General features: G+C 40.2%; 1 protein-coding gene across 1 annotated transcript; it reads right to left on the reverse strand.

The window, feature by feature from the left end:
- Positions 1 to 239: 239 nt before the first annotated feature.
- On the reverse strand, positions 240 to 11380 carry LOC311262119 (RCC1 and BTB domain-containing protein 1-like). Its single transcript, XM_084361318.1, has 12 exons — positions 11248 to 11380; positions 9383 to 9626; positions 8374 to 8524; positions 8122 to 8288; positions 5929 to 6087; positions 5732 to 5839; positions 4728 to 4870; positions 4449 to 4639; positions 2931 to 3057; positions 2684 to 2835; positions 2458 to 2588; positions 240 to 1619 (listed from the first exon to the last, which is right to left on the reverse strand). Exons 2-12 carry the CDS (start codon positions 9506 to 9508, stop codon positions 1479 to 1481), a joined length of 1596 nt encoding a protein of 531 aa, XP_084217444.1. The 5' UTR covers positions 9509 to 9626; positions 11248 to 11380; the 3' UTR covers positions 240 to 1478.
- Positions 11381 to 11700: the final 320 nt, after the last annotated feature.

Below are 11700 nucleotides of genomic sequence, written 5' to 3' on the forward strand. Positions count from 1 at the left end.
ATAAGATAATAATGCATAATGCATGAGACACTTTTTGTTGCTTACACTTGAAACAAACTATGTGATCTTGTTTGCAAGAACATTTTACAAAAATTTGTGTTTTACATGATGAAAAAACAAACACTTTTTGGTGGTCTGCATATAGATGGTTTGCATCTTGTGGTTTATGATGATTCATAGATGCACAATAGAGAGATGAGCTTATTGTGTTAGTCGCAATATATTCGAATACTCAGAAATACTTGACAGAAAACAGTCTTTTTATTAATTTGCTTGCAAAGGTCACAAAATTTACTGGCACATGATAATCAACCAATTAGACATAATTATTGATTTTAAAGTACAAAGGTACTGCATAGGAATTAGCACACATGTTCTTAAAAATACAGCAGTAGTGCAGATATCACTTAACTTTAAAAATGTTAATACTGTAAAATATTGTTTTCAACATGCTACAGTAGATATGTCATGTGGATGAAAAGGTGTTCAGGCCCTTACGAGTTACATGCCTCACTGTAAACCCATTTTTTAATGGCCTCATCCATGTTTCAGCTGGCAACCAGGCACGTTTAACTGCCTCTTAACACCAGTGTTTTGTGTGATAAAAATAACAAACTAAAGAAACTTTATGATGTTGTGGAGTTAAAGCTTCATTATATAATACTTTCCAACCAATAGAATCCACAAACGTAGCTCATAGATGATCATTTTCACATCAGTCACAGTTTAAGACTGAATCTGACACTGGAAACTAGATCTCCCCTCCTTGAGTCTTCTCACAACAATGCAGTGGTGGAAGCCACTAAAACCAGAGTATGACTTCAACAGACTTAATAATGGCTTTAATCTAATCTTGATATGTCATTGTCTTGTCTTAAAGGTACTTGTATGTGTCAGGATAGAACAAGTGCAAACAGCCTCATACCTCAACCAGAAAACCATGATTCCAGATGGCACATCCAAACTGTGATCTTCTAGTGAAGAGGAACAAAATCATATTCAAAATGTTTCAACACAAGTGCAAATAATAAAGAAGTAACTTGGTCAATTAAACAGAATAATAGAAAAAGTAAAGTGATAGCAGGCGACTGGCAAGAATCTTTCAAGTTAGCAGAAGGAACAACTCTCAATGCATTTCAGACCCTGTTTTACACAACATGTGTGAATGAACAGGAAGTCAGGCGCTGTGGCAAACAGCTACTGTTACTGGACTGTGAAGTGGCGCTCCCTCCTGTCAGACTTAGCCTTGTACTTTGGGTATGGACAGCTCACGCTACGAACGCATTGGTTCTAATCTGTAAAGAGATGACCTAACAGGTATGACAGTGATGGTGATGATCTGAAGATTTCCTGTGTGTAACCACCTGTCAGAGACGGTACGTGGAGGTGACCGAGAGTGATGGAGTCCTTTAAGAAGTCACTCCCGGAGCTGCCACAGCAGTCTCTGCATCTGTGTCTGTATTCATCAGGGGTCGAGGTCAGTTTTTGAAGGCACCATAGCGGCTGGCTCGACATATGAAATCTTTGAGCATGTTGCCGTCGATCTGCCAGAAAGCGGCGGTCTGGGTCACCTCAGTCAGGTGATTAACACAGAACTTAAAGCAGAACTCTTCCAGGTCCTGAATGACAAAAGAAAGAGCACAAATTGGTTCATGCTGCTTCATTTTGGACTTGTATTTTTGTATTTTTGGTGCTAAACACACAGTGTACAGGTGGAAGGAGATGCGCTAAAGAGTCTTTTGGATGTATTTGCTCAGTGGGATAGTTGTTGTTCAACTTTGTTCTGAGAATAGAGGTCTCAGAACCATGTTTATTTCTGACCCAACATCGATCTGCTGCCAATCAGATCAATTTCTCAACAACAGCAAACAAAGTCTGAAAGTAAATGTGCAACAATGACACAGTAATGCTTAAAACATTAATACAAATTTTGATTTAACACTCCATAGCGAGTACATGTGTTTAAAAAATAGCTTTTCGTGCAATGATCTACAAGCAAATATAAGTGATTTGCTCAGTATCTGTTGTCCACAGCTGCTTTACACTGTGTGAAAAGCTTCTCCCTCACTTCATTAAATCCCCGCAGCCATCTGAAGACAGCCGGACAGAGATGTTATTAAATGCGCAGCCTCCAATTTGAAAAGTGCAACAACAGTGGACGCGGTACCATAACCCACCGCTTCCACTGTGTTTACCCTCATTACAAACAGACGACACTGAGCTGCTAAGAAATTAAATCCACAGACCTGTACACATATCAGACAGGCCCCTTATAACTTGATATTCTGCCTGTTTGGGGGAGACATACAATCACCTGACATTTCCTTTAATGAAGATGCATCACATCGACAGATGAGAAGTCTTACTCTGTCAAGAAATATTTTTCTACACCTCCAACTGATCCCTCCTTATTGAAATAGAAACAGATGATAATTTGTTTCGCTGGTGAACACTGACCTCTGCGTCATAGCGCACAGCCGCAGACAGCAGAGAGAAGGCATTTTCAACTGTAATCCCCCTCTTTATAATGTGCTGACACAGACGCTTGAGGCGGTTCTCACAGTATGACGTGGCCAGGTCCAGCAGCCCTGACAGCATAGACAGTAACCCTGTGAGTATCAGCAATTATCACATAGTCTAAATATTAATGAAGATCAGGCTGTGACGTGTGTGTGGTCCTGACCTATAGCATCCTCAGGAGGCAGCTCCACATTGTCTGTGTACAGGAACTCTAGGAAGGAGCGGTACACTGGGTAGGAGAACTGGTCTATCTCGATCACCTCCTTCATGTCCTCGTTCCAGTGGGACTGGAACATGGATCTGAAGTGTTCGCACCTGCACAAGAGATTGTTTCAGCATAGAAACAGATGTATTTTTTAATCATTTACATCATGACTTCAAACTGACAGCTGTCAGATGAAATCCCTGACCTGATTTTGAGAACTGCTTTGTGGACGTAGATATATTTGCTGTCGACGCAGAACTTGAGGTCAGCTGTCTCTGGGTTGTCAAACTCTTTCTTCAGAGACTGAGCCACGGTCAAGAAGTCATCGTGCTCTTGAGAGAGAAAACACATCCACGCACACACCCACGCACATCATGCTCTGGCATTAGGAAGATATAATTACTTTTCATTTTTGCAACTGAAACAGGAAGGAGGATGACATTTCTCTTCTGTCTTTTTGATGAGGCTTTATTGTTCCTAATAATTTGCTCGTCAGTCTCTTGGAAAGACCTGTGTAATTGGCACTAATTAAAGTCTAATTAAGACTGTGTTTGACTGGTAAACTGCAATTTAATAATTCCAATTAAATGCTTCAATTGGATTCAAAAGGAATTATTTAATAATACAGTTCCCAGTAACATTTTCCATGGAAGACATTTTGACACAAATCTCAGGTGCAAAGAAAAAAGCTATAATGGCTGGATTCCATTTAGGTGCTTCAGTTTCAGGGTCCTGGTGCTGTGCATGCAGATTCAGGGTCACACTGTCTTAAGACACATGAATCGACGAGAGCCATCATTATTGTTATAAGAAAGACCTGCTCTTTTCCACAAAATGTCTGCTGTGAGAAAGGCCTGTGCATTCATAATAAAGAAATATTAAAATGGGTTTAAATTGAGTTATTTATAAGGAAATTCCCCTGGAGAGGAAACACATTTATTTAAGCCTCAGACCTTCAGCATTAATGTCCCAATAATTAGTACCCACTACCAAAAAGTACATAGTTCTTTCCAGGAAACCTTTTAGGAACACATAAAGAAATTACAAGAAACTTTTATTAGCAAATAATGGACCAATAAGGAAGTACAGGTCCATTATTTGCCAATAGATAGTATGTTTTATTTGTTGTTTGGATAGGGATTCAGGGCAAAGTGGAGGAACCAGCAGAGAGTGAGGCAAGATTAAATCGATCAGGCAAACATCTACAGCCAAGCTGATGTTTTCTATGTTTAATAGTAAACCTTAATAAACCTTACATTTTTAGAGTGACTTCAAACCTCTGTGGAGGCAAGAAGTTTTCAAATGACTTCTATTTAAAGTAATTATTATAAATGTTTTAATTTACAGTATGAAAACTATGCTGCAGAGACATGTTAACATAGGTTATCCATAACATAGATTTAATTAGCATTTATTTAATTGATTTAAATATTTTTTCAAATGCTTTATGTTATCTCTTTTGTTACTGTGAAAGATTTTGCAGCCCTGGTTTTTTTGGGTGTGGTATACTTAGGTTTTACTTACTTAGTTAGCCAGCTTCATTTTTTTAAATGTGGGCAATATCACAACTAGCAATGCAGTTCTCTTTCATTCCTTACAGCTGCAATAAACTAAGTGGAAATGTCTCCTAATGCTCCACGCAAGTCAAGCTCTCATACAACCTGCGGGTATGACTGCATGATATTAAAATCAGTGTAAAGTCAACTCAGTATTATCTTCTTACCCATGGAAAGAAGCCTCCACATCACTGAGGGGGTGGCGAAGCATGCAAAGACATCATCGGTGCAGGTAAAGTGTGTGAGGTGAGGCAGCACTATCGACTGGCCCCTGCACTGGCCCCACATGTACACTTGACCACTCTGGGTCTTAGCAGCTGATGTGTGTGTGGAGTGACAGGCGGCGATTTCCACAATCCTGTCAAAGAAGCCAAAGGAGAGAATTAAGATGTGTAGAAGGCCGTGAGAAGGTTTATTATATCTGTGGGGATGGTGGTGTCGCTCACCTCTCTTTCTCAGTCATGATCTGAACTGGGCTCAGTTGGTTGCTCTTGTTGCCGGTGCCCAGTTGTCCATATGTGTTGGCACCCCAAGCATAAAGCAAGCCCTCATCTGTTAGTGCCAGGGAGTGGGCATAGCCTGACACAATCTGAAGAGGAGAAAAAACCTTTGATGTAAGAACCACAAATTTAAGATGCCAAAAAAGGCGACTTATACTGAATAACAATATAAAGAACTGTTCCCATACATAGCATGCAAACGATAAAATGTTGCACAAAAAAATGCACTTTCTCAAAGCTCTAGTTACTTTTAAATATTAGTCTATTACTAATACTATTGAAAAGGTAAAATCTGAAAACCTGTTTTCACCCCAGTCTTAACAAAGGAAGGAACGAGCAAAAAGTGGGTTTTCATTGCGCCAATACAGTAAACTTTACTCAGTTTGCAATGTAAACATACAAAGTGGACCTAAACCGGGCTATTTCTCATAAAAGATTTCCGTCTATGCCATTTTATCAGTGAAAATCTGTTATAGAGAAGGCTTTACTATTTGAAACTACATAGTCAGGGTCTTAAAGATAAGACAAGACAATCACAGAAACACATATACAGGCTTCAGTGTATATAATAATAAGATAATAACACCATCATTTAACACTTATAATGTTTTCCCCAAGATTTACCTCCCCTAATAGACTCCTGTTGTCTTGTTTTTGGTTATTTTTGGTACAAAAACATTTGTATACTTGTAGAATGGATTTGGAGAGAATATTCACACACTTATCAATCAATTTCAAATCCCAGGAAAAAATTGTTTACGAGAAATTCTAAGAATCATCTCAACAATTAAACTGTAACTTCACCGTTTTTTTCTTCATGGCAGACTCACTAATGTGCAAGATTTTTAATTAAGATGAAAGTGCTGCATGTACTAGCTGCTTAAAAATGTGTACATGAACTTTTAAGTTCATTCAAGTAAAGGTTTTTGTGCGCGAGTAAAATCTCCCACCTGCTGCACACATAAACCCTGCAGAGCTGCGAGTCGACAGGGAGTGAGCTGGTTCCCATTATTTCCAAGTCCGAGTTGTCCGTTCCCATTGTAGCCCCAACCATACACCTGCAGAGACATGAGGAGCACATGAGCGCTGTTGGGGCTGAAAACGGATAACAAGTTGTTTATAGCTTCACTATAAATTAAACAGTCACCTCTCCATTGTCCACTACTGCCAGAGACGAGGTCTGACCACAGGTGATACTGACAGCCGCTTTGTTCTGCAGGCAGCTGGACACTCTGCGGGGTGTGGGCTGGTTCGCTGTGGAGCCTGAACCCACCTGACCACAGTTGTTATAGCCCCACGCATACACCTGGCAGACAGGAAGTTAAAGGAGAGAAATGAGACAAAACTTTCAAATGTATCATGGAATGTCATTGTCATTTTCATTTTCCCTCAAAGTCCATAAGGATATTTTTTTTTACAGATTTGGACCAAGAGGACTGAGCAGATTAAACCTAGGACTTTAGCTAACTGGCTCACATGATAGAATGACTGAGTGAGAAAATAATGTGATCAGCATTATGCCAGCTCACTCTCCATTCACTTTTCTTTTTCATTTCCTTTTCACTTTGATTTATCTAAGGTGTTTAATAAAAAAAAAAATAAGACCAATGTTACCAAAGAAAACCTCTAGAAGAGCCAGATGTATGTACATAGTATCAATATGAGTGCAAATGGATTGGACTCATATTGATACTATGTACAGTGATATATGTGAAATGAACTCGTGTCCCCCTCAAAATTTAAATGTTAAAGCTGCTGCAAGCGTTGTCGTCATTTGAGCTAACTTCCTGTCTGTTTTGCAGTAAGCAATCCCCTCCCTCCTCTCTATGTCCCCACATGAACATGCAGCAGTAATCACCAGACACAGCAGCAAACAGGAGGATCCTGCTCTCTGTGTGTTCACGAGCAGACAGAACCGCCTCTTTACGGAGTTATCTGATTGGATAAAGTGGACAGGGATACCAGAAAGTTTCCCTTCTTACTACATGAGCAGGGGGAGAAGAGACATGTGTTACTGACCAAACACTCTCAATCTGTGATTACTGTTGGAATATAGAGCTATTTATTTTAATAAAAATATATCACTTACAGCAGCTTTAAGAAAAAAACCAAAAAACATTCAATAGGTGGAGAGAGCGAGCTCTTTGAAACCAGGGCTTTTTATAATGACTCCATCTATTTCTTGGCCAGCACCAGTTGCGAAGCAACCAGCAGAGACTCCAAGAATTCACAGGTCCGGGCCAAGAAACAGTCCGGTTAGCTAAGTTAGCTTGCACCTTGAAGCTTTGCTGTTCACTGTACAGACATGAAAGTGGTACAAATCTCCCAGCAAGACAGCTGAGTAAATATGTTTCCCAGAATGTCAAACTATTGCTTTCACACATCTTAACTAAACTACATAAGAGCCTCTTTTTGTGAATTTTAAGCAGTGAAAACAGAAATGTTGCCGTGTCTGTCAGCCAGCAGGAAACACAGCGTGAAGCCGACTACGTTTGAAGTAGTTTGATGCATGATAGTTTCCTTAAGGCTGAGCTTAGTTTTCAGAGTTTTCAGCTCAGGGGGATCAACTTCTGCTGTGAATAAAGTTGTGACATATTTTATGGATATATTTATTATATTTGCATAAAACAAGTGATTTTGATACATTTTAAGGCGATTTTTGCTTGTGAAAATAGCATCAGAGATGAGTTCTCCTGATATTTTTAGGAACTTTTAATACAATGCTCTGTCTGCATTATGTAATCCTTTCATTTTTAACAATGTACTTCTATTTCTTTTTGACAAATTCAGTGTTTCTCCTCTCTGATAATTGGCCATTGTTCTATTAGCTCTTTGGTCGTTTTAACTGAATATTTTTCTAATAAAGGACGAGGCGGTTTAGCAGGGCATGAAGGCTGTGAATACAGCCTGTGTTCAGGTCTCCACTGTGTACTTATTTCTGGATGGTAGCTTAAATTGATAAGAATGTAAGATAAGTAAAAATAAGCATTTTGCTTCTGCCTGGGCCTGTTCAGTCACCACTTAATACACAGACTGTTGACTTTGTTTATAATGTCTATACTATACTATTATTATGTGTATTGACTGAATAAAAATACTACTACTATTAAATAATTTCATTTACTTTTCTTCACAGAAATGAAAGAAATTCTGACATATCTACTGTATGTTTGTTAAAAAGTTATCTTTCACCCCTTAAAATCAGGAAGGCCTCGCAACCCTACTGTGAAGCTTTGATGACTCCCTAATGAGGGTGCTGGGAACCAGTGTATACAGGTTTCCATTCTGCTGCATGTATAATTCTACTGCATACTAAACATTCCTTTCCCCAGACACTCACTTCTCCTGAGTCAGTAAGAGCCATTGAGTGGTGAGAGCCACAGGCCACCTCTGTGACCTTCTTATTGAGCAGGTTGGCAGACACGAGCACTGGAGCTACTCCTTGGTTGGTTGTCCCGTTTCCCAGTTGGCTGTAACCATTATGGCCCCAGGCGAACAGTTCTCCATCTGAAGGACAAAACGATTAGTCATTCTGCAGCACTTTTCAATCCAAATGTGAAGAAGAGGAGCACTAAATGTTTTGTGCAGCTACCCTCTGTGGCCAGCAGGATGTGGGGTCCACTGCCGTAGCTCAGGCTGACCACCTTCCTCCCACTCAAGAAGTCCACCTTCTTGGGCACGATGGTGCTCTGGCTGTCCCCCGTACCCAGGCAGTTACTGCAGTTCAGCCCAAACACATACACCTGAGTGTGGATAGAGGAGGGACAAACAGGAGAGCATGTAATGTGGAACAGTTATAAGCAGGGCTAAGCAGAGACAGCCCCTGTTGGCCGAGTAGGTAACAGGTCACATTCCAGACACACGGACATCATCTGGCGGCGCTGATAAGAGCTGCAGGTGGAGGTCTGGTCTCCACAAGCAAGGACAGGAGCACTGGCCTACAGATTTTTTTCCTATTTACTTAATCATTAGTTATAAAAGAACCATACCAAAGGTTTTGTTCACAGAGACGTTGATCATGACCATCATTCAAGGACAGCTTGACATTTAAGATTAAACATAGCTGCCAAACTGCAACCTTTAGTAGCAACAAACTCCTGACTTCACAATATGCTTTTCAAAATGTGCAAGCTTACTGTAATGCTTTTATGGCAGCCAAATCTCAAATCTGTATTGTTGAAGCTGCATTACTTGATTTTTTTTTTACAGTTCGGGGCAACAAAACAAACAGTAAATTGGAATATTTTGTCTTAAAAAGGTGCTGTGGGAAAGAGCAAGATATAAATTAAGCATTTATGTGGAATCATGTCTTTAGCTACTTGATAAATGTATGTCAAATATACAGAGATATCAACTGCCATATCACCAAACTACAGAGGAGCTTTCTTTTTAAAAAAATTAAACAGTTGCCTGTTACAGCAAGAAACAAGGTTGGTGAGAGCAGTGACAGTGAGGCAAAGTTGCAGGTATAAAACTAAAACAACTACGGTAGTTAAAAGATGCTAAACCCCTCCTGGGAGCCTTACATCACCTACAATGTTCGGCAGTGTCTTCCTTTTCATGACTCACTCCACCAACAAGTTTTCCCTCGGACCTCTTACCTCATCATCATTGGTGATGTAGATGGCTTCATTAGCAGACATACCGAACACGCATGCTTTCCGTATCGTGGAGAGCTCCTGAGGCCCCATCAGGCTGAAAAGGGGCCATTTGGTTACATCCACCATGATGCGCTCGCTGCGAGTCTGTGGCGAGGGCAGCTGGATGGAGGGATGAACCTCAGTCCAAAGGCATGGCAGGGGACAGGGAGAGGACGTGGGCAGGTGAAGATGCCAGTGTTGTAGTCTGTTGTGAGTGGGTTTTGAAAATAAAGTCACAGTCAATGAGCATCAAAGACATTCATCAACCGACATAACAAAGCATTTAAACATACTAATCTGATTTGGGAGCTTATTATTTACATAGTGACACAAGTTTTAACCTTCGGAAAAGGAATTTTACAGCAAACAATAAAATTGTTTTGCAAAATTGCACCTTATCTCAGAGAGGAGATAAGAGACCAGTTAGGTCATGTGGCGTTACGTTAACGCAAAAGCAGATCAGGCACGGTAAATATAAAAAGGTCCTTACAGTAAGATTTTTGTCTTAAGTGTGTCAAAATCCTGAGAGTGATGTAATTTCCCCCCCTCAGTTTTATAATCAGCAAGACATGCTGCGGATAAACATTCCTTAATTAAATGCTCTATAAATGCGTAGATCCCTGATAATTATTTTTCATAATCTGACCGTGGCAGGCAGAGGACAGCTCCACCCATTTTACACATTAATGTGTGTTAAAGGTCTTGGGTTAGTATATTTAGTGGTTAGTTAGCCTCTGTGAAAAAGTAGTATAAAGCCTTCTGTGGCTCACGAGGAAGCTGCATGTAATCCAACACATGCCTCCAATGATGTCACTCAGTGACTTAGTTGCATTGTGGGTAATGTAGGCTCCAGGTATTGAAAAACAGTCCATAACAGTATTGCACTCATGTAACACTGTTGGACTCATTATGGACTGTTGACAAATAATCAAAATAGATACAGCAGAATCAGAGATATCACCTCTTTCTTTTCAAAACATGGTGTTTACATCACCCGCAATCCAACTTAGCCACTGAGTGACATCACTGGAGGCAGTGTATCAGACTACATGCAGCTTCCTCTGTAGCCACAAAAGGCTTTCTACTGCTTTCACAATGCAGTAGTACTCCCCGAGATCTGTAAACACACTTGTGTAAGTGTGTAAAACTAGTGGAGTTACCCTTTAAGTTTCAGATTTGGCCCTCTAAGGGAAAAAGTTTGTGTCCACCTGCTCTAGAGGTTTTCTAGTCACAAGTTCTGTGTCGATCATCCAGCTCTGAAAACATTCAAGCAGACAGTTGTCTCTGTTGACATTAAGGTAGCTTCACTGTCAGGTATAAACACAGAAGCATTTGCTTTAGGGTAGATTTTCTCCTTTCTGTTACAACCATAGACATGCTGTTTCTGTCTCTCTGAATCTGTTATTGGTGAAAACAGCTTATGAACCCTGAAGACTGAAGATTTTCTGAGGCAACAGTCTTAACGGGTGTTGAAAATCTAGGTCACAGAGGTTTTAAGTGTTGCAACAACATTGCTAAACCAAGTCAGCACCTGTGTACCGTTACATTAACCACTCAGCAAACATGTACCGCTGCACTGTTAAATGACAAGTTAGTGAGCTAGCGAGCAGGCTAATGTTGTCTATTGTTACAAACGCATTATTCAGCAAACTGTCCAGCTGACACAACACAGGAAAGTGAACGGAGTTGGTGCTAGACGGATCCGTTTGGACGGTCCTTCTCATCTAAGCTAACTTGTTTTTCAACTGTTTACCGTGGCATAAAACAGCTTTTAGACAACTTTTAAAACTACAGAAGAATAATATGAACATTCCCGTTACACTTACCTGTATAATGGGTCAGTTTGCAGTGTCGTGAGCGGTTCTGGCTGACAGTTTCACCTGCCACACAGGTCGGTGGAAGGAGGTCTGTCGATATTTATTTTCACTTTCTGCCGAAGCTGCTGCCGCTCACTGCTGCTGTGACGGTTATTTCCGGAAGTAAGGAGAAAATAATGTCACGTGACTGCAAGACCAAACTAATCGAATGAGTTGAGACCAGAGAGATTACCGATCCAATCAGTTCATGAAGCTGTCGAAGGACGAGTTCATCGATGTTGCACATTGAGGTCATTTTAGTACGGAGCCCCTAAAATGTCATCGTATATGTATCTTCTGTTCTTCCTTTATGATCTTCTACAAGATAACTTTTGCACACACGATAACAAGATATAACTTTAATACTTAAAGGGGTTATTTTTCTATTTCGTGGCCAAAAGTTATATTTTTGCTACCAAGTTA

This window comes from Pagrus pagrus (assembly GCF_965226575.1).
Source record: "Pagrus pagrus genome assembly, chromosome: 9".
Lineage (NCBI taxonomy): Eukaryota > Metazoa > Chordata > Actinopteri > Spariformes > Sparidae > Pagrus > Pagrus pagrus.